The sequence below is a fragment of the Carlito syrichta genome, unplaced genomic scaffold (assembly GCF_000164805.1).
Source record: "Carlito syrichta isolate Samal-C Ts95f unplaced genomic scaffold, Tarsius_syrichta-2.0.1 Scaffold94750, whole genome shotgun sequence".
Lineage (NCBI taxonomy): Eukaryota > Metazoa > Chordata > Mammalia > Primates > Tarsiidae > Carlito > Carlito syrichta.
The window spans coordinates 110,467-134,450 of NW_007038846.1; the positions used below are offsets into that span (position 1 = coordinate 110,467).

Genomic DNA, 23,984 nt, shown 5'->3' on the forward strand with positions numbered 1-23,984 from the left:
TATTATGATAATTGTTCAAGGTCTGCTTGTGAGTGAGAACATATGGTACTCTGTTCTTTGATTCTGTGATAGATCACTGAGTATGATCGACTCCAGATCCATCCAAGTTGCTGAGAAGACACATATGTTTGTCCTTTATGGCTGCATAATATTCCATTGTGTACATATACCACAGTTTTTTAATCCAGTCCAGCTTCCATGGTCAACATGGTTGGTTCCATGTTTTTTCATAACATTCTTAAAGTACTGTGTTTTGATGACATAAGTACAGGAAGAGGAACAACAAGTAATGACAGCGAGAATCCAGGATCAGAGCTGCATGTGAAGTCTAGAATTAGTATTCACAGCCCATGCAGAACACACGTGACCAGTCAGCTGCATCTCAAGTCTAGAACTGGTATTCACAGGCCCATGTAGGACACCTGATGAATAGTCAGCTGCATCAGAGGCACCTGCCTAACTTGGGTTTACAGGGTGAGTAGCCTCTATCCTAAAATCCAAAATCTGAAACGCGCCAACACACAGTCTATTCAGCGTCCCCAAGGGGGTTACTGTCGAGTAACCTTTACTCAAAACCCCGCATCTCAGGCAGGGACTGAACCCGACTGTTCAACAGTGCAACAGCTCCTATGGGGTTCAGTCGCCCTGGACACACTACTTTTAATGGCATGAATGATATATTATATTTTTTCCTGCCAGGTACTGACTCCTCTGTGACTAAGGGTAAGAAGATGGTTGCTTATGAGTAGCATACAAATTCAGAGTCAGAAAACCAATCACAATCAGAAAACCAACCACAGAATGTTCACACGGGTGACTGAGATGGTGGCACCTTTGCTGTCTGATGGCTCGATGTACATTAACTTTGTTTCATTATAAGAAAATTATTCAGGCTATATGTATAAAATGTAGATGAAACATAAACAGATTCACGCATAAATTTGGGTCCTGCCCCCAAGGTGTCTCACTATGTATACATAAATGTTCCAAATATTTCTTAAGTATTTAATTTTTCAATAGTTTTTTTAACTATCCTTTTATCTTTATGTTTGTAAATTATTTAGAAAATAACTTAAATTTTTTAAAGGGATTCATTTGGCCAGGCGCAGTGGCTTAAGCTTGTAATCCCAGCATTTTGGGAAGGCTGAGGCAAAAGGAATGCCTGAGCCCAAGGGTTCAAGATTAGTCTGGGCAACATGATGAGACCTTGTCTCTACAATAAATCGAAAAAATTAGGTGGGAGTGGTGGTGCACGCCTATAGTTACAGCTACTTGGAAGGCTGAGGTGGAAGGATCGCCTGAGCCCAGCAGGATGAGTGTGGCTGTGAGTGTGCCACTGCACTCCAGCCTGGGTGACAGAATGAGATTCCAACTCAAAAAAGGGGGGGGTTCACCTCAATCCAGATAGTAAATGGTGATGACTATTTTCTTGATATACTGAGGGTCAAGATATTTGGAGAGGCAAAAAACTGTATTATTAGGGATAAGCTGTAAAACTGAATTGGTTCTGGAACTTTCTGAAAAACTGAAACAGTTACGGGGCTTGCACTGACCCACCCAGACCCACCTGTGGAACCAGGTGAGCCAGTCAGAGGCCAGAAGGTGGAAGGGCGCTTGAGGCAATGCTGGAGCGAGGAGAGAAACCACTGAACAGCTGAGCACCAGCAAGCAGGCCTGGGTACTAGAGGGCTGCTGTGACAGCAACATGTGCGACTCACCTCCCTCAGCAAGAACAGGAAAAGGCAGTACACAACAGGCTAGATTAGACTTAGCCAAGCTTGCTAGATTTTAAATGTTAATCATTGTTATTGTTTTTTTTTTCTTTTTTTGAGTTGGAGTCTCACTCTGTCGCCCAGGCTGGAGGGCAGTGGCACGCTCCCGGCCACCGCAGCCTCGACTGCTGGGCTCCGGCGATGCTTCCTCCTCAGCCTTCCAAGTAGCTGGAACCACAGGCACGCGTCATCATATCCAGCTCATTTTTTTGATTTACTGTAGAGATGAGGTCTCACAAGTTGCCCAGGGAGATCTCGAACTCCTGGACTCAGGCAATACTCTTGCCTCAGTCTCCCAAAGTATTGGGATGACAGGCTTGAGCCACTGCACCCAGCCTTTTATCAATTCTAGAAAATTTTAAGCCATTCTTTCTTTGAATATCGCCTCTGCATCATTCTATTTGACTTCTCATTTTAACTCTGTAAGCTCAACCTTCATGTTTTCCAACCCCTATTCCGCTATGCTACACTGAGTGATATCTTCAGGTCTGCTCTTCTGTTTGCCGCTTCTCTTTCCAGTTGACACTCACTGCCTTATGGGGATGAGTTTTAACTTTTGATGGGTACATCTTCCATTTCTTGAAGCTATTTCAGCTTCCCCTGTGAGAATATCTTGTGGCCAAGGTTGCTAAGGTATCCCTTGGGGTTTACTTATATTTTATAACCTATAGTTTTGCTAATCTAGAACTTTTTTTTTAAGAGTCTTACTCTGCTACCCAGTCTGGAGTGCAGTGATGTGATCACAGCTCACTGCAACCTCAAACCCCTGTGCTCAAGAGGTCCTTCCACCTCAGACTCCTGAGTAGCTGGGACTACATGCATGTACCACTACGCTTGGTTACTTTGTAGAGATGGGGTCTCCCTATGTTGTCCTGGCTCGTCATAAATTCCTGGCCTCAAGCAATCCTCCCACATCAGCCTCCCAAATATCTGGGATTACAAGCATGAGCCATTGTACATGGATAACTTTCTTTTTTTTTTTGAGTTGGAGTCTCACTCTGTCGCCCAGACTGGAGTGCAGTGGCGGCTCCCGGCCATCGCAGCCTTGACCTGCTGGGCTCCGGCAATCCTTCTGCCTCAGCCTTCCGAGTAGCTGGAATTACAGGCATGTGCTACCATGCCCAGCTGATTTTTTGATTTATTACCAAGTTGCCCAGGCAGGTCTCGAACCCGTGGGCTCAGGCAATCCACTCACCTCAGCCTCCCAAAGGCGCGGGATTAGAGGCTGAGCCACCGAGCCCGGCTGGATAACTTTTCAATTAATATATCAGTTTAAGGATCACAAGCCACATAGGCATCATATATTTACATTTACAAATGTTTACATTTATAATTTTATTTATTTATGTTTTATTTACTTGTTTATCTGTTTTATTTACTTATTTATCTCTTTGATTTATTGTTTGTTTGATTGGTTGATTCATTCATTCATTCACTTATTTTGAGTCAGGGTCTCACTCTGTCACCCAGGCTGGAGTGCAGTGGCACGCTCACAGCCACCGCAGCCTCAACCTGCTGGGTGATTCTTCTGCCTCAGTCTTCCAAGTATTTGGAACACAGGGGTGCACCACCATGCCCAGTTAATTTTTTGACTTATTATAGAGAGGAGGTCTCAATCGAGTTGCCTGGGATGGTCTTGAACCACTGGATCCAGGCAATCCACTTGCCTCCACCTCCCAGAATGCTGGGATGGCAGGCGTGAGCCACTGCACCTAATGGTAGTATATATTTATTCAATTCCTAAACCAGCATAAGCAAAGTACCAAAGTTTAGGATCCCTATGGGAGAGTTCCTGGCTCTCACTGCAGATCCCAGGGAGACAGGTAAATGTTTCAGTGATTTCTCTGTGGTGGCGGCGGGTGTTCTCTCGCCTGCTGTTTTCATTACAGTCACAACCCCCTTTCTCTGGCACTCTCCAGAGACCTACAAATAAATGACTTTGTATGTACCCTGCTTTGGCCTGTGGTGCTCCCTAAGTCTGAGGATTTACCGCAGCCTGAGATCTGAAGTTCCATTGCCCCGTCCCTACCACCAGTGGGTTCGGCTTCCTGTTGGGTATTGAAACCCAAGCCCACACATCATGAAACTGGAATCTCCAGCTCCTGTCTTGCCACGCTAATTTTTTGGAGATTAACTTTTCTTTCCTAAGAATTCAACTGTGCATTTAAAATAATTTTAGTTACACTTTACTCAGAGTTAAGTTTTATTTTGTTTTTAATTGGCATGTAACTGTACATATTTAGAGGGTACAGGGTATACCCAGCATTTGAAGGTGACCACAGAAAGAAAGTTTTCAGATTACCTCATCTACTGTATGACCAGAACCATAAATCTCATGGCATTGTTCTTAGACTTTGCTAATGAAATATGTTATTATTCGCATGTTAATCAGGGTTCTTCAGAGAAACAGAACCAACAGGGTATGTGTGTGCCTGTGCATATCCTTATGATGAATCTCTTTCTGTGTGTGTCAGCCTCTATAACTGTGTTGGCCAATTCCTTATGATAAATCTGCAATTACAAAGGCCGAGAAGCCTTGAGGTTTGCAGTCAGCAACCCGCAGACCCAGGAGAGCTGAAGGCGTGGTTCCAGTCCCAAGGCCTCCGGCTTGAGACCCAGCAGCAGCAAAGGCAGGAAAAGCCAAGGTCCCAGCTCCAGGCAAGAGACAGGAGGAAACTCCCTCTTACTCACATGGGAGTCAGCCTTTTTTATCTGTTCAGGGCTTAAACTGATGGGATGGGGCCTGCTCAGGTGGGAGGGCACGTTGCTCTACAGTTCAAATGTTAATTTCATCCAGAAATACTCTCACAGGCACACCCTGTGGCCCTCAAATTGATGTGTTTAATTAACTACCATAATTAGTAAACTCTGGTTTGATTTTTAAATAACTTTTTCTTCCCTAAGACCAGATCAGGTTTTCCCTGGAGCTCTGCCAACTCAGTCTGGTCATGCTACCACTGAGTGGCCTCAGCGTGAAGACAGCTTTCTGCACATGGACCTTCCATATCCATCATTCTGTAAGTCTGCCTATGGATAAGTGAACACGTTTCTCTGGAAGCACAATGGAGTAAGTGTCGCCTGAAAATATAGTCGTGATCTGTGTTCGCAAAGCCTTTGGCTCACACAGTCACCTACCTTTGTATCATGAACAGATGGGTCATGACATCCACATACACCATGGAAGCCCCCTACAAACCCCGGTGTTGTGCCATGTCTTGACCAAGTGTAAGTAAATTCTGCCTGCAAGTCATGTCAAAACACAGACTGGAGTGAGAGGCTTGCTACCACAGCACTGGATCCTGTCCATCATGCAACGGTCACATACTTCCACTGAATGAGACCTGCGTTTACATTACCCTCCTCTGCTCCTCCTCAGCATCGGCGAAGAGCTTGCGGATGTTGGCCTCTGACTCGCCCACGTACTTGTTGAGGATTTCCGGCCCGTTGACCACTTTGGGCTCTCTTGCATTCAACATCTTGCCGATCTGTCGAGCCAAGAGCGTTTTCCCGCAGCCGGGAGGCCCGTACAACAGGATGCCTTTCACGTGTTTGCAACCTGGAAAGGAGGAGAAAACAGTCTCACAGCAACCAACTAAAATCCAAGCAAGATTAAAGTTTTCTTTCCTCTTCATATGCACTTCAGGGAAAACACAGTGATGCTGTTTACATATATGAACATTCACGTGCCATGAGCAAGAATAAACAACTGAAAATACAGAAACAATTCCTGTAACAATACTAACATTTGAGGACTGGATAAAGGTCTTTGAAAAGGCATATGTGAGCTACCACTTTGAACAAACACTTGCAACTCTGACTCTCATGAGGAAATGATACTTATTTTCATTATCCTATACTTTAAAGGTCAGGAAGTAAAAATCTGTCCTTAGGCAAATATATCATACCACAGTAGGCTATGGGCGCTGTCTTAGTCACAGAATAACAAGTCTACCTGTCAACACATGCACCTGACAAAGGGCACGTGTGTCTGGGACAGATGGGTGTGGAGCAACACATGGGATCCAGGTGGACACCAAGGACTGCAAGGACTACGTTGAATGTCTCAGCTCATGGGACTAACAGCAAGCGAGGCCCACGCTTCTTAGAGCAACCCAAAGGAGGCAAAGTTCCCAGAGTGGCACTCAGTGACCTTCTAGGCAAGTGCTGTTGATGCCTTAAAGGTGCCCCATCACAATCCCAGAGGACCAGCCTGAAGGCCTAGGCCCCGAGTCTTTAGCCAGCTTACACACGCACTCGCTCCGCTTAAGGCAAGAAGGCCTGTGGCTTCTGTTGACTCACCAGGGCCCCTCGCCCTTCTCTCAGCTTCACAGTCGCGACACGTGGCCCTTTCTGATAAGCTACTGCTTTATGCTATGCTGTGAAGTAAGATTACCAGATTTCAGTGAAATACTCACATCTATGGGCGAAAAAGAAAATTTCCGAAATGTAAAACAGTATGTCTCCATGGAAAATGGTTTGCCCAGGTTTCAAATGGAAGCGTTAAAAAGCATATCTTTGAGAAAAAAGTACAACATACTTGAAAATGCATGTAAAACAAATCCCAAGACGCACACAGTCCTACAGAAGCCTGAGAGTCTGAGGAGGAGAAAGACCCTCTGAGTTGCCATAATGGCCTTTGCTTCTGCTGAGAAAAGATCCCCTTCAAATCCTTAAAGGTGATAAGTGTGTGGGGAAAAGGGGAACTTGTGGAAAGCCTCGAAGGTGTAGGGTCTTAGCCCTTCTCATCAGAGTGATTCTCTGATGAGAGAGCCCTGACCCGTCCTTCTAGTATATATGGTGGGGAGGTGAGGGCATAAGCCCTGAGCCTGCTCTGAGGGGCCAGGACCACCGAGCACTGCCAGCATCTGAGTCACAGGAACACACTGGGGAGGACGCTGAAGTCCGGCTCCTGACCTTCCCCATCAAGCCAACAGTGAACATCACAATTTGCATGCCAAGTCACAGCAGATGCCCGTGGTGGTGGTGGTGAGGCAGGTACAGGGAGGGGTGACCCAGGAAGGCAAGAATAGGATTTGCTGGGAGCCTGCACTGCACCAGCCTCTCACCCCAGTGTCTAGGCCTCCTCTCTTTCTCCAAGTGTCTACTTCCTCTTCCCGACACTTCCTTCGCTAGCAGGCCATGCTTTCTCTGAAGGCCTCGACTCCCTGGCCTTCGCATAGCCATCCCAGGAGTCCTGAACGTAATGTGGCTCCACTGTGCCCACCCTGGCCACAGAGCAGAGGAGGCTGCGCCAGGTGCTGACAGCCATCCCCAGCAAGCCAGTATGCCTAAGCCATGCTGCGTCTGCTCTCACTGCCTTCTCAACTCCCCTGACTTGTCTCTGGGTCCATGGCACTCTCCCTGGTCACCCAGAGCGCCATGTTCTTCTCAAGGGCCACATGCCACAAGCTTCCCACTTGCCCGACTGAATAAAAAAAAGACCCTCAGCTCCCTACTCATCTGTACACTCACCAGGAGACATATCCATCCTCAACCTCGGTTCTCAAAGGAGGAGGACTCTTCCTTCCTCTTCTGTGAGACTTACACTGCAATTGTGCGTTGACACTTCTCTCCGCATCTGCCAGCTATTCAAGGGTGAGCACTGCTGCACTGACTCCACATCACGTCTGGCATGTAGCAGGTACTAAACTCATGCAGAGAAGTGCATGTTGATTCTTTGCCAATAAAATTCAAAGAATATGAGGGACAGAAGGCCATTTTATTTTATTTTTTATTTTCTTGAGTTGGTGTCTCATTGTCGCCCAGACTGGAGTGCAGTGGCCGGAGCTCCCGGCCACCGCAGTCTCGACCTGCTGGGCTCTGGCGATCCTGCCGCCTCAGCCTTCCAAGTAGCCGGAACTACAGGCGCGCGCTACCACGCCCGGCTAATTTTATTTTTATTTATTGTAGAGATGAGGTCTCGCCTGCCCAGGCGGGTCTCGAACCTACGGGCTCAGGCAATCCACTCACCTCAGCCTCCCAAATGTGTGGGATTACAGGCTGAGCCACCGAGCCCGGCTTCAGAAGGCCATTTTAAAAACCATTTGAAGTTCTTAATTTATGGAACAGTGCTGACTTTCACAGCTGAGCTAATTTTATCACCTAAAAATCGAGTTTGCAATGACTGAGCAAAACAAACTAAATCATATATAAACAAGGGGCTCTTAACTTTGCAACTCCGGTTTTGTGCATGGAAAATGCTCAATCTAATGTGTTAGATTAAATTTACTCAGATCTTATAAAATAAGCAAATTCACAAAACATTGCCATGAATGAAGGTTAAGAGAAAAAGAGAGAAAATCATATCCACAGGACTTATATAATATAGACCTATAAAAATGATACACTATATTTAATATGACAACAACAGGAATATCATAGGAGCTCTAGAGTATTAGAATGGTAATTCTTCTAAGATCTCAAATAAGTACATCAAAAATATACAAACATGTAAATCCACTTCTAGAAAGGAAGAAGCCACTTGAACAAGCAGTGGAAGGGACTCTGTTATTACTACTGTTATTAGAGCCCATTCTGACTTATTAAATAAGCCATCGGTCTCTAATTTTACGTAAGTCATAAAAACTCTCTATAACTAATTCCACTCAACAAAAGCATATGTTTAGACTAGGTGTTAGGGATACAAACGTGAAAGAGAGTCCCTAGCCATAGTCATTCCTGGCTTAGGAGGAAACACAGAAATAAAAATAGGCCATCTGCAACACAATGTGACATTATCAGAGATGCATGAAATGCTTCTGGAATCCAGCTGGAGGGTGGGACTCTGCCAAGGCGACGGCAGGAAGTTAGGGATGCACCCGAGGAAGAAGGCACATTCCACCTGGGCCTGCGAGGATGAGGAGTTCACAATTGGGCAAGGGAGAGGAAATGGCACCTGAAGGAGAGACAAGCTTGATCAAGGGGCAGGGCAGGGTCACAGAGGAGTCCTGAGTGAGGACAGCAGGCTTCGAACTGCAGGTGCCAATGCTGTGCCCATGGGCTTTAACTTGTTTTTCAGGTGACCAACCACAAAAGGTGCTGGATGAGACTGGTCAGAAAAACGCCTTCTTGCTGTGGAGCAGAGGGAGAACTGGAGAACTGGAGAACAAGCCAGCGGAGGAAGGCTGGCTGGCTAGTGGAATGCTCTTGGCCTTCTTCAGGGACACCCACGTACCAGTTGGCTCCAGGTTTCTGTCACACCCTTTCCAGGTCTCTGGTCCAGTGGCCCCGGAGGCAACCTTCCCCCCAATGCCCAGCCCTCTCCCAAGTTTCTCAGGGACGGTGAAGCCTGGCTCTGATGCTGGGAGCTCTGCCCTCCAGGGCTGGCTGCCAAGCTGACCTAACAACTGTGACTTTTCCTTAACAGCCCCTTTACCTCCTCGCTGTCCAGAGACCAGGTGCAGGATCAGTGGGTGGAAGGCGAAGGGCAGGTGGCAGAGGAGGAGTCAGAGCTGACATGGGCGGTCGCGTTCTCACTCCGCTTCTCACTTTCCTCTCATGCGCTAGTCTCAGGAACCACCCAGAAAAATGCACACATACAAGACATGCAGACTCCCTCTGAAAGGGTTCCCAAGTCCCCGAGGATCACCCATGAAGCCAGATTTAAAGCTCCTGAGCATCCTACTGAAATACTCCGATAAGAGGCCGAGCACAAAGAGGCGGCAGCCACAGGACACAGCAGGGGAAAGAAGGAAGGTGTGAGAGATGTCAGAGCCCAGAGGCCCTAGGGAGCCAAAGTGGAAAGTCAAGGGCGGCTTGAGGGATCCAGCCTGAGCAGGCGACCTAGGACGCGAGAAGACGGCGCGGGGCAGGTGGAGAGCCAGGAAATCCGTGCTGTGGTCATAAGGCTCAGGGGGCAGGCATGTTACACACAGGGTACAAGCTCCTAGGAGGCATCAGAACTACTGCTCAGTGTGTCTAGATGCCTGCTCTGCACTCATAAGCCATGGAAGGCTTATAAGCTGAGGGATGTGACGGCCAGGTTGAATGCAGCTGAGACAGAGGGTGGGGCTCTGAGGAGAGGCCGGGGGATTCAGAAATCAGGCTGCTCCTGCTGCTCTGGGCCACGGGTGTTCCATCTGGGGGCACTTGGGGCTGAGCCCTACCTCTCATGTGGAAGAAAGCGAAGCAGTCAATGGGTATGGAGGTCATGCCCAGGGCTGGCAGCAGAAGGGGCAGTGAGAGGGTTTAGGACACCTAGCCCTCTGAGCCCAGGTGAGCAGAGGGAGAGAAGGCTGTGCTGAGAGCATCGGAGAGGACATTGGGAATGCGGGGAGGCCTAGAGAGCACAGGGAACCAGAAGCCCGGAGACTGTGCCTGTGCAGACACCGGTGCGCAGGCAACTGGGGCACACGAGGCCCAGGTGAAAGCAGGGCCCGTGCTCTTGTTGGATTTATAAGCACCTCACGCTGCCGGGTGGCTCTCACTCACAGCTATAAATACACATTTCACCAAGCTGGCAGAAAAGGGCTTGACTTTTTGGTTTGGCCACCTCTCTTTTTCCAAAACTGAATCTTGAAGACTAGGGACGTGGTAAGTAACAGGAGCAAACCAACTCAACATTGGAGTCAACACGCTAACGGTTCAATTCTGTTGAATAACTTTCCTGCCAACAGTACGAAGTAAAAGCAGTGACACAGCTGTTCTCAACAAGGTTTCCTCCATGTTCAACACGCCTGGGCCTTCACTCCATCTCCAAATCAGTACCATCCTGTCTCCTTCCTCGTAACTGACCCAATAACTGAGGCAGGCTCATGCTAGAGTTCCAAGCACAGTCCCAAAGCACTTCTTGCAATTTCCTGTTTCCAGGTAATTTTTTTTTTTTTTTGAGTTAGAGTCTCTGTCACCCAGACTGGAGTGCGGTGGCATGCTCCCGGTCACTGCAGCCTCAACCTATTGGGCACCGGGGATCCTTCCACCTCAACCTTCCAAGTAGCCAGAACTACAGGAGTGCGCTACCACACCTGGCTAATTTTTTCAATTTTATTTATTGTAGAGACGAAGTCTCACCAAGTTGCCCGGGTGGGTCTCGAACCCGCGGGCTCAGGCGATCCACTTGCCTCGGCCTCCCAAAGTGCTGGCATTACAGGCTGAGCCACCAAGCCCAGTCGGTAATTTTTTTTTAGAGACAGGGTCTCACTATGTCACCCAGGCCAGAGTAAAGTAGCATGATCATAGCTCACGACAACCTCGAACACCTGATCTCAAGCAAACCTCCTGCCGTGGCCTTCCAAAGGCCTGGAATTACAGTTGTATTCCACCACACCTGGCTAATTTCTTTTACCTTTTGTGGAGATGGGGGTCTTGCTGTGTTGCCCAGGCTGGAGTGCAGTGACACGATCATAGCTCATTGCAGCCCTGACCTCCTGTTCCTCCTGCCGTCAGCCTCCTGAGTAGCTGGGACGACAGGCACACAACATCACACCTGGCTCGATTTCCTGTGTCCAAGAACTTAGCTGCTTGCTTTGCTAATTGCTCCCGTTAATCATTTTCTAAGAAATACCTACTTTTATTTGGATGAGGTGCGCACACACACACACACACACACGACACTAACTCTTGGTCATAGTAACAGAAAGGAAGGTGGTAGTGAAAAGCAAAATGGTCATAACTTGCAAGCACAGGTTTGGGTTTACATTGCTAATTCTACTGAGTACAGGAGCAAGTGGTAATCTGGGATGTCATACTGTCTCTCTTCTCCAACCAATGATCCCTGTATGGTGGTAAGATGAGGAAATTCTTTTCCAATCGCTTCTATTTTATCGGTCAAATAAAGACCCAGGTCATCGGAGGCTGGGATGGAGCCAGGGAGGAGGCAATGACAGCTGGGAGAGGAGGGAGTTACCAGCTATCTCAGAGGGAGGAGATCACACTGGCTGGACCAGGACAGAAGGCAGGCCAGAATGCCCAGTCCAAGAACCTCTGCATGCCGCCTTGTTCTGGCTCCCAGTTCCACAGCAAGGACAGACGCTGCAGCTTTGTGTTGTCCTGAGTGTGTGAGCAGCCAGACACTGGCTCAGGCACTCAGCCTCGACACACAGGACGTCAACACATGGGATGAGAGCAAGGCAGCCAAGCACATGTGCAAGGGTGAGCGTCAGACCACAGAGTCTAAGCTGGGCAGAGGGAAGCGGGGGCCTGGGAGTTGACGGAGCGAAGCTGGCAGAGGTTCCAGGGGGCCTGACTGTGGAGCTGGGACAGGAGAAAGGAGCCAGCAAAGTGGGGGGTCGCTGGGAGCACGACCTCGGTTCTGAGCTCCCTGGGGGATGTGGTCGCAGGTGAAGGCAGTCTTGGGTGTAACCCAAGGGTGGAGGCAGAGGCACACTGAGGGGAAAGCTTACAGAAATGAGGAGGTCATGTGCTAAGAACCGTAGGGAAAACAAAACAAGGAGGTGGTAAGAAAAAAAAACCTGCAAGAACAGGCTGCAGAGCACTGACCAACAAGGATGCCCAAGCCCCCTGACAGAGATGCAGGAAGCACACCAGACTGCACTGGGGGTGAGGGGCGCCTCTCACCCCTCCCAGCCCCTCCAGCAGGGCCCCTTCGCCCGCCAGCTGTGTGCTCCAAATGGTACTAACAACGAAAGTATGAGTGTTTATTAATTTGTTATTATGTAACAGTTATTAGTGAAGGCGTGAATAATATAAAATGCCAAAGAAACAGAGCAAATGTGAATACCACTGTTTAGTAAGCGAATGAGATACTAGACCATCACATACAGGGCCACATTCTAAAGCGGTTAGGACACAACTGATTTGCCTCTCATTCTAGACAACGATGATAATCTGAACCACAAAGTTGCATTTTAATTATTTTGCAAAGTAGATATTTGTCAAAAAAGCCAGAAGTATGCTTTGTGGTCAGCTGCAAGACAGGTGAGAATTGACTGGATTAAATAGGAAATTGGAGGATAGAGCTGATGAAAATCTCCAGAGAATATAAAAGTTACTAGGAGCCCACTTTTCTGCCCCATGATTCTCAGCCTCGAATTTCACAAACTAGCAGAAGAACTTCTGTTGTTGTTTTTGAAAACCGGGCAGAAGCACTGTCTTTTGGGTTGTTTAGTTTTTATTTTACACGGGGAAGATTTCTTTAAAAAACAAAACAAAGAAACCTGACATGGTCTATCACCTCCGTTTCAGGTAAGAAAATACATTTTAATATCAAAAGAGGTTGGGCTCGGTGACTCAGCCTGTAATCCCAGTACTTGGCCTATAATTCCAGTGCTTTGGGAGGCTGAGGTGAGTGGATTGCCTGAGCCCGTGGGTTCGAGACCCACCTGGGCAACTTGGTGAGACCTCATCTCTATCATAAAATCAAAAATTAGCCAGGCATGGGAGAACGCGCCTGTAGTTCCGGCTACTTGCAAGGCTGAGGCGGAAGGATTGCCAAAATCCAGCAGGTCGAGGCTGGGCAACAGAGTGAGACTCCAACTCAAAAAAAAAAAAAAAAAAGGGGGGCAGGACAGACAAGATCTCAGATTAAAGGACAGCTTTTTTTGTCAGGTAAACCCCATTCTATATACAGCGTTGAGAGTGGGAACCCTGGAGACAGCTTACCTGGGTTCACATCCAGGGTCTTCCACTGACTAGCCAGAAACATGAACAGTAACCATCTCAGAGGCTGTTATGAGGGTTAAGCACAAGGCTTGCAGCACCTGGAATGCTTTCTGCTGCACAGGAAGCGCTCACAAATAATGGCTACTATTTCATATTAGCTTATTTTTCTCATTTTGTTGTAGACGAGGGATGGTCAGGAACCGGACTCCCAGATGTTACGTGAGAATCGGGTCACAATTAGGTGACCACGAAGCCTGGAAATAAATTATGATTAGACTTGCCAAATGCCTTCTGAGAGGACAGCTGTGTCTATCTGGCTCCTAAAATTTCATCTATCACTACTCTCCTGTGAATGCTGCAAATTATAAAGTCCCAGTGAGGACAGACACGCCTCCGGTGAGCACAGCAGCAGAGGGCAGGGACCCCAGAGCTTCAGAGACCATCCTGCACTTGAGGAGGCAGGTACTCTGCAAGGTGCTAGCCTCTCCCCTAGCAAGGATCCTATCAGTGACAACTCTGCCTGCTCTGCACAAGGGAACACTATTCAGCCATAAAAATGAGTGAAGTCATGTCACCTGCTGCAGCATGGATGGTACTGAAGGCCACTGTCTTAAGTGATGGAAGCCAGTCAAAAAAGACAAGCATCACATGAGCTGAAGGGTGGCGGGCCACAGGCTCCAGCAGTATGGAGGCTACAACCCAACCATGTTGTGCGCAGGTCACAGACACCCTCAGCATCCTGACTTGGTCACTATACTGCACCCCATACATGTGCACAAACAAAATAAAATAAACCCTGCCTGCTTCTCTCATGCCTCACACAGAGCAATCCATACTGATTCCTCAAGCTTTCCAGCACTTGGGGTCAACATGTAGCCCGTTCACAGAAGCCAAGCTACCACAACCAGCCCTGCTTCCCCCGCATCTGTCCCGTCCCACCACGGCAAGGCTGCTTTTCTTCCCACGCTCCCTTTTATCTCTGAAGCTGCAAGCATGCTCATCGCTCCCAACTGCCAGACCCTGAAAGGCCACTGCCTTTCTTGGGGGTGAGCGCTCTGCTTTGCTGGCACTCACTGGACTACCTGATTCTCTGGGAGGAGCGGGGGCTACTTCTGGGCACTCCATCCCCACGTGTATCTGCAGTGCCAGGTCCCCCAGCCCACCCTCTGCTCTTAGCTGGAGGGAGACTCGTAATAACCTGTATGTCCTTGTCCCCCTGGCTTCTGGTGACACTCTTAGGTAAACCAGCAATCCTCCAACACACAGGACTTGGATTCTGCCTGAGCCGCAGGTGTTGACATCCAGGGATCATAAGCAGACCAGTTTTGGTGGGGAGGACTTTACAGGCTTTAAGGTATGGGCTACCAGTAGCTTAAAGTGACTTCTGATCTTAAAGTCTGAGCAGTCAGGCCCTCATCCCGTGACAGGCAGATCCAGCCCCACAGATGAAAGTGACACATGAAGACATTCAGACAATATCAACTACACTCATCAGAATGCTTTTCTTAAAATACATAGCTTTACTTTCTGTTGCACAAGGAATAACAGCAATGTTTACTGTTTACCATCTTTCAAAACATTATCCAGAAAAGTCACAAATTTCTGTTTGTTCAGCTATTTTACAAAGGCGTATAATGACTTCGTTTTCTCTAGATGTTATTAGAGGCAAGCTGCAGTGAGGAAAAATTGTCAATCAACTTTGAGGTATTTAAAAGGGAAAAAAACTACAGCAAACACGAGTTTTATGCAAGAGAAGGCAGGATGGTAAGAAATCAGAAGTGGTCTCCATCAAAGTTGCACGAGACAGGAGCATGTCACTCATTTTGTGGACAACACAGTCTGTGATGTGGGAAGGAAGTATAAGGTGGGCTTTGAGCAGTGGCTGATGCCTGGGGGTCCCAGCTGGCTTCCAGTTTAAGCGCAGCACCAGAACCACATCCGCCAAAGGCTATCAAAGGCAGTGGCAAGGAGGGACGTACTTGTATGTCGTGCATGCTGCTCTCTACGTGGTTGTGCAGATCAAGAACTGGCTGGATGAACCCACCAAGCCAGAAGCAGGTGGGTTCTATGCTTGCTCTGTGCAGTCTCAGGGAAGAACAGGAGCTTGTAGCAGGAGCTAGAAAGATATATACATCTCATCTTGACATGAAGAAGGTTCTGGCCTACGGGTGGCCCCATATGGAGTGCAGCTTCCAGGAAGAGGGAGTCTCCTGACACTGGAAGGACCTGAGCTTAGCCCAAGACACACAGCAGAAGCCACTCCACAGAAATGGGGAGAAGGTCCAAGCAGAAGGCAGCTTGCAAGCAGATGGCGCCTGGGAGCCCACAAGTTCTTCCACTCTGAGGGGAGCAGGGGGTTAGCAGAGTAAGCTGTGACATACATCATCCAGGCTGAAGGCAAGGAGGCTAGAGGCTGGGAAGAGAATGGAGAGGCTGCTGCCACCGTGCAAGTGTGAGTCATAAGAGCGCAGAAGGAAAAAAGACATGGTCCAGAGACAAAGCAGAAGAAATCTGAGCAGTATCCAGTCGTAATGTTGAGAGATGCAGGCAGAAGAAAGGGGACAAACCACGGCCCAGGGCCCAGGGAGCCAGGGTGCCTGGGAAAGGACAGCTGCCTGTAGAGTGGGAAGAAGGCGGACAGCTCCAAACAGCAGGAGCTCCTTTTAGTGGCAGTCCCACAGGAGCCAGTGGGAGCATCCGGGGACATGCAGCCAAGGTCACCTCACGCTCGGCTGAAGAAGCTGGTCAACTAAGAATGCCACCTTCTGGAAGTGAAGGGTCTGCACCTCCTCGTGCAGGTAGGTCGCTGCTCGAGGACCGAGGGCAGGGGTGAGGGGGCAGTGGGAGGCGATAGAGGTTTTCACATGGCGTGTCTATAGTCAGGGGAGGTGCCCGCGCCTTGCATGCTCTGGGCGTCCTATCTGCCTTGCATGTTTACAGTGTACACAGATGGCCTCCGACTTACAGTGGCTTGACTTAGGATTTTTTTTACTTCATGATGGAGTGAAAGCAATGTGCATTCAGGAATACTCTTTGATGTGTACCTGGATTACATCTGGATAGGCTCACAGTCAACTAAAAATACTGTAAGTCAAAAACATACTTTCTTTTTTTTGGTTGGTTGGTTGGTTGTTTTGAGTTGGAGTCTCACTCCACTGCCACGCTGGAGTGCAGTAGCACACTCATGGCCAATCCAGCGTTGGCCTGCCGGGCTCTGGAGATCCTTCTGCCTCAACCTTCCAAGTAGCCAGAACTACAGACATGCATTACCATACCTGGCTAAGTTTTTATTTATTGTAGAGACAAGGTCTTGCCAAGTTGCCTGGGCTGGTCTCGAGCCTGCAGGCTCAGGCAATCCACTCACCTCGGTCTCCCAAAGTGCTGGGATTACAGGCTGAGCCACCAAGCCAGGCTGATAAACGCACTTTTAACCTATGCCATCTTCAACTCACAGTGGGCACCTGGACAGCCTGCTTGTAAGTCAAGGATTCCCTATCTGTACAAAGGACAGGTAAGTCCAATTCTACACCTAGTTGTCCAGGTGATAAAGAGGGAGCTGGGTGTGACGAGAGATGGTGAACTTTATACTTTTCCCATTTGCTTGAAAAACCACAAGAAAGACTGTCTTCTGGATGTAGCTTCTGGGATGCTGGCATTTGTCCACTGGGCTGGTAAATGAGGAAGAGGACATGAGAAGGGTCTTCCACATAAGATTTTCAGAGTCTAGTCCTCGTTATGCATAATGATACAACTTAGTCGATGTTATTACTACACAGCAGCCACTGGAGATACCCAGTCCTTATATGATAGCACATTTTAAATACTCTGTATCGCTTCAAAGGACTGAGTCTTTAGACTGGAGCTACTAAACTTCACCTCCTTGAGCTGCCAGCTGCTGTCCCCTGGGGATGGAGGGTGGAAGAAGTGGGTGGGAAGCGACAGGAAGGCTCTGTGCCACCTCTAGATGCATATGTGCTACTTGGTGTTGTCCGTGCACTTGCCTGGAAATGCTGTGTACCAAGAGCGAGCAAGTCTTCCGTGCGGAGACGTGCACAGCATGCTGGAAGCAGAAGCAGCAACAGGCTTCCTCTCTAACTGTCCTTCTGCCAGAGTTTCTAGGTAGGTCTTCCTAGAAGTGAACTTGATAATCCACACTGCAGGGCTACACATATTTCTGTAGTCATTGAGCTGATTGATGGAGGAGGAAGAGGAAAGGTGGAAGGAAGCTGCATCGTTAGCATCTTCACATCTAGAAGACAGTTTCAAATCATAATCATAGTTCTGTATGTGTAAAGTGCCTGCCTGTGTTTATCAGTCCCTATCTCCTAGCACCAAGCTTTCTAGAATTCTGTAATGACAGGGGGTGACAAAAGCAGAGCCAGTGAATTAACCAATGAGTAAGTTCTGTCCATTAAAATTAATGGAAAGAATTAGCCAGGCATGACAGAACGTTCCTGTAGTCCCAGCTATTGGGAAGCTGAGGTGGATCTCCTGAGCCCAGGAGGACAAGGCTGCGGTGAGCCATGATCATGCTACTGCACTCCAGTCTGGGCAACAGTCTGTCTCAAAACACTACAACAAAGAAAAGAAGCATCATGGAAATGGCAGGGTTAAACCACCTCTGAGTAGTAGACAGCAGGACTTACTGTGTTAAGGAAGGGGCAAAAAGAAGGGTTAAGGAAAAGACTCATGCATACATGCCCGTATTGACCACCTCATTATAACCACTGACACATGTGTGCTTCTCTTGATTATTCTATATGAAGACCATATGAATTGCTAAACAACAAAGTAGAAACCACACTTCTGCTCACATTTTAATAGTGCAGCTCTGACAATGACCTATGTAAGAAGCATTACACTCATCTTACTCTGCTGCTTTGTGTCTTCTTTAAACCGGGCATTAAGTGAACACAGTATCTAACTATAAACTTGCCAATATGTATTTCCAGGCACCTGTTGCCATTTTGTCTTTTAAGATTTTTTTGTCCCCAGAAGAAATAAGAAAATATATCTTTGACTTCACTGAGGTATCAAAATACTCAGCACTTTGTAACTTGGATATCAGCAAATATTCATGATATATGAGGAAGCATGATATAGAACACAGGAGTTCAACCATGTGAAAATGTATACTCAGCTATATATGTGAGGGGAGAAAAAACCCAGAATTTATCTATAAACAATTGTGTATTTATTCTTACATGTTTAAACTTCAGTATCCTTTAAATTATTCTCTGTCGGATTCAATATACCTACTAAGATCCTTTTTCCAAAGTTTTTTATGTCTTTTAGTGCTTCTGCCATTTTTTGCTTCACCTCTTCCACATCAGCAAAACATTTCCCTTTGAGGACACTTTTCAGCCAGGAAAACAAACCAACCAACCAACCAACCAACCAACCATAAAAGCTGCCTGGGGTGAAACTGGATGAATAGGGAAGGTGGGGCATGGATGGGGTCATGCCATTTTGGGTCAAAAACCACTGAACACTCGGCGCGGTGTGAGCAGGTGCGCTCGTAAGTCGCCCTTCATGAAACAGGCAACTGTGCTAAAAGAATCTCCAAAAAAATTCACTGAAGCCAGACACAGCCTCTCATAACAACACAGCTGGTCCACTGAGGCAGGTGGGTTCCTAGAACACTTACCTACTGGGGGAAGCCAGTATTACAAGGGGCCCAGCCGCCAAAAGATAATTCTACGTGTACATATACAAGGACTAGAATGTGGCATCAGAATGTAAACTGCTTATAATTGGGGTGATTTTGTAGTTCTTTGCTTCTTACATTTTTCAGTTTTCTATAATGGCATATTAACCTCTAAAAGCTGGGAAAAAAACCCAAATACCATTTTAAAAAGAAATGAATAAATAGTAAATGCATACGGACCTGAGAAGTTACAGACCGAGACTGGAGCTGCAGAGACAGCAAGGGCTGTACCCTGTGCTTTAACATGATCTCTCAAGCAACCACTTAAGACCATGAGCTGGGCACCGTTCTCACCGAGGCAACTCCCAGAGACACACTGGCCAGTGGCAAGTCTGGAGTCAAACACCCGCTCCCGACAGAGCTCAGGCCAGGACGGCTCTGCTCTCGGAGGTGCTGGGCCTCAGCTCTGCCTGAGCCTCGGATTCAGTGCCCTGGGGACAGAGCCTGGACATGGTACTTCTTCCAAACGTCAACAATTTTGATACACACCAAAGACAGAACCACTGTGTTACTGAACAGAAAAGACCCTCAAAGGGAAGAAACAAGGTGAGCTCTTCTGGGGGCCATGCTAAGAGGAGAGCCAAGTCTCTGCCTTCTGCTGGGAATGGAGGCCAGCCTCACTCTCAGCCTCCGCTGGTCCATCCTGAGTCTCTGATGTGTCCAGAACTGTGCTGAGCAAAGTTCTTTCAGGAGACAATCGTTCAACAGCAGGAATCAAACACGACTGTCTAGAAACAAAACTTTAAAGGGCCACGAGAAGTCACAGGGAAACCACTTTACTAGGAGGATGGAAGTATAACAGGCCTTCCAGGGACAATCGAGTGGATGCTGGAATAGGTGACCCACGGCATCTCCCATGCCACCGCCTACGCTCAGCCCTTCACAGTCGCTGACGTGAGGCATCCACATGGTAGCTGCTCTGAAAATGCCTCTGCTTCTGGCCTACCCTCCCCTTTCTACAAATAGGGAAACTGAGACCCAGAAGGCACACATCAGTCCGTGACAAATCTAAGACTACACTTCAAGTCTCTTCACACCCGTCCATCAGCTCCCCATTAGACCATTTCATTTCTGCACCTACTTAGTGATGGCTTTTATCTACATGGCATTCTGACATTTTAAGAAAGAAGCCTAAACTTGGCCATGCATGTCAACCACGTTCACCCTCGTGAATGCTTGTTGACTCAGCAATTCCGCTTTCAGGAATTTATCCTAAAGAAACATGAACCATTCAGCTGCAGAGGTGCTGGTCATCCACAGGGCACAAGAGTGAAACACTGGACGCAATGCAGAAGTCTAACTGTCGGGACTGAATAAACAAACCCTGGCACATTCTTCCACAAGATACAGAATATCATACAAGAGCAGCCAAGAAAAACTGTTGACTGACTGAGTGGGGAGGAAACAGCAGTTATCAAAAGGAGAACACTGGCCGGGCTCGGTGGCTCAGCCTATAATCCCAGTGCTTTGGGAGGCCAAGGTGAGTGGATTGCCTGAGCCCGCGGGTTCGAGACCCGCCTGGGCAACTTGGCGAGACCTCATCTCTGCAATAAATCAAAACTAGCCAGGCGTGGTAGCGCACGCCTGTAGTTCCAGCTGCTTGGAGGGGTGAGGCGGAAGGATCGCCGGAGCCCAGCAGGTCGAGGCTGCGGTGGTCGGGAGCAGCCACTGCACTCCAGCCTGGGCGACAGAGTGAGACTCCAACTCAGAAAAAAAAAAGGAGAATACTGTTTGGGATCTATGTATATATAGTAAAGACCAGCGGATGACACGTTTCAGAATACCAGTGGCATGTTCTCAGATGCTTCACGTTGAATGATTATCTTATTCTCATTATTCATCTGTATTTTTTAAATGTTCGACAATAAGCATGCATTACTACAATCAGAAGCACGAATGAAAGCACTGCCACAAGCAGAGCTTGGGGCCCCTAAGGCGGGAAGGGGATGGCCAGGCTAGGAACAAAGGTCTCCTGGACTCCGGGGCCCGCTGGGGAGGCTGGAGTAAGCTCAAGGCAGTCAAGGGCTTTCTGAATCAAATGCAGACTCCAGAAAACAGTGCCGTTTCTTCTGGAGAATGGGAAGTGTGGTACCACATGCAAGTTGCGAGATCTGGAATTTAAAAACCCAAGAACACATCCCATCACTTTAAGTGCCTAAGTCAGGAAGCCTGAAGGGCACTAGACTGGACGACAGAAGGGCCTGTGCCCTAAATAAGATGTTGGAGGTCCCTGTGTCTGGGGTCCCCAGGTCCTTGTCTACAAAGTGACAGTAACACGGTAAGGTCAGCATTTCTCAAACTGGCGCTCCTCGAAACACTAACAGGCCTCTCTCAACCATGCTTGTAAGGGTTTTTTCGTGTTTTTAAAAAAAATTTTATTTTAAAGATGTGGGGTACAATTCAGGGTTAAGTACACAAATGTCCATGATACAGGTACCCTTGTTGACAGGGTGTGCCTCCCTCTCCCCCGGCAGTTTCCTACTACTGCCAATCCTGCCCCTTAAAAAATATATATTTTAAATATGTAGTTGTTTGTAAGTTTAAATAAACTTGGGAAATGCTAGACTAGATTATTTCTAAGGTCTCCCTCCAGCACGGTCCAATCTGGATTCAAACTGAAAGTTGCCTCTATGCATTTAAACTGTACCTACAGAGATGCTGTCAACATGAGACTTTCTCACAGTAACAAGAAGGAGCATCCGATAATGCACAACGGACGCAGCCCTCGCCAGAAACCTTCAGACCTTGCAGACAGAGGGTTTTGTAGCAAGAGGGCAAAGCAGGGCCGAAGATAATAAAAGGAAAGACTTCCACAGTGCCTTTCACTATAGTTCCAGCTATCCTCCCAAACAAGCTTTGTCCCCAAATTCTTTTATGATTTGCTAAAAACTGAATTATTGCAGTAAGTTCAACCCATTCAATTTTTAAGAATATTCATTTTTAGATAACATGAAAAAAGGGGCTTGATTTTTTGACTGCAGCAATTCACTAGCTCTCCCGTGTTGAGTCCCTACTCCAGTGAGACAGACCTGGATTTTGACAGCAGCATCCTGTGTCATTTGGCTTCACCTGGGGCCAGCTTGCGATGGCCAGAAGAAGAAAGCACAGGCTACAGAGTCTTGCCTGCAAGCCCCCCACCCTTCACACTCATCCCAGCTACAAATGGCTCCCTAAAGTCACAGCGGAAGCCCTGGTGATAAGTGGCAGGCAAGAAATCAGGAGAAGTTCCGCAGAAACACAGGAAAAGGGTCAGGCAAAAGAGGAGTGTGGACCAGCGTGAAGCCGTCCCTGGAATGCACCAATTCTCTGCACTGTGCACAACTCTCCCATGTACATTTGAAATCTGACTGAATGTATCCAGCGTGTGAATTAGCAGCATGCTAAATACAGGTTTATCCCAGAGTAACTAGTCATTAGCACAAGGCTCTTAAGCCTCGCAAAGATTTTCCCTCATGACAGTATTCTAGAGAGATTTTCATATCAAAGCACTTGAAGAGAAATCCCAGTAAATATGTGCGTAAACAGCATCGATATTCAAGCTGCATGTGTATATGTCCTGGTCAGTCTCCAGTCACTCTGGAATAAAAAGAGGATCCAAACCACTGCTTGCTCAGAGAAAAGGTTCTGTGTGCAGGTCAGAGGCACTGGGGACGGACTCAAAGTCACATGGAGTCCTTCATTATCCACACAACTTTTAGTGTCTAATTCTGCATGCTAGTAAAATGGTATATGGAAGAGATTTACTGCAGTCTGACTTCTTTTAAAAACCTGAGAGAACACCATGTTCATTCTTTAAAAAGCAAAAAAACAAACCCAAGTTTCTTATAGGTTTCTTTTCAAAGTATGATCATATTAGACATATTAAGGGGAGGTTTACGGCGGCAGGGAAGTCTCATCGGAATCCGCACAGAAGTGCTCACAAATAAGAGTGTTTAAGCCTTGGGCAGTTTTTTGTTGTTGTTTTTGTTTTTGTTTTTTTGAGAAAGCAGGATTTATTAAGAGGACAGAAAAGCTCCCACAGTGGAAGGGGACCCAAGGGGGTCCACCCTGGGCAGTTTTTTGCTGATATTATTTCTAACGACTCTATTGCTAATTCTCCTCCTCCAATACACTGTTGTCTACTGTGTCTATCAAGACAGCTGCTGCTTTCAAGGTCAGTATCTCACATGTAAGAAACTGGCGAGATTACAGAAGCTGTGGGGCATTACCAGCCCCTCTCTGATGGAATGTGATAAAAAGTAAATACAAGTCAGCCCAAGTATGAGTTCACAAAAAAAGAAAACATATTCCTAAGTGTCCCCTTGACTACCTTATCAACAAACACTGTTCAAAATGGGTAATTACAAAACAGCATAAGAGGATAATCTCAGGTGTTCACTATTTTCAACAACAAAGGTTGACGATAAGAAGAAAACACACCTTAACATTTGATTAAAGGATTGGGTTATAAATTTTTGCCTTTTACAGAGCTTCACAAACACCTCTTGGCAATGTAAAAATACCAACAAACGATCATGGAGTGTTTCACGGTCAGCCAGTTACCGTGTTAGAAAACATATCCACATCAGTGCTGCCCTGACTGCAGGCCCACTCATCAACAGCCCTTTAAGCAGGGACCAAGGCTCAGGGGGCTTACAGTCCAGGGCCTTGGAATATAGGGGGTCCAAGGCCATACGGGGGTAAGCAGCAGAGGGAAACTCAAGCCAACCCAGCCCTGGCATGGCTGGGACCCTTCTTACAGCTGGGAACGAGACACCAGCTCACTATCACAGGGCAACAAATGCTGTCAATCTTTTTAAAGAAGAAAATGCTATTTATGTGTGTTATCATGGAAAAAAGCCTAAGATACACTATTAGGTTTAAAAAAAGGAAAGAAGCAAGAAAAGTCACAGAACAGTGACTGGTCTGATCCCATGTAAATAAAAAATCAGTCTATATGTAAGTAT

The 23,984-nt window shown here is 47.3% G+C and overlaps 1 protein-coding gene across 1 annotated transcript in view; it reads right to left on the bottom strand.

Moving 5' to 3' along the window:
• Positions 1-23,984, bottom strand: part of NSF (N-ethylmaleimide sensitive factor, vesicle fusing ATPase) — a 138,868-nt gene that overhangs the window by 63,390 nt on the left and 51,494 nt on the right. The window contains exon 9 of the mRNA XM_008061589.2: positions 5,129-5,328. Within this exon, the coding sequence (XP_008059780.1) occupies positions 5,129-5,328 (200 nt within the window). The remainder of the gene's footprint in view (positions 1-5,128; positions 5,329-23,984) is intronic.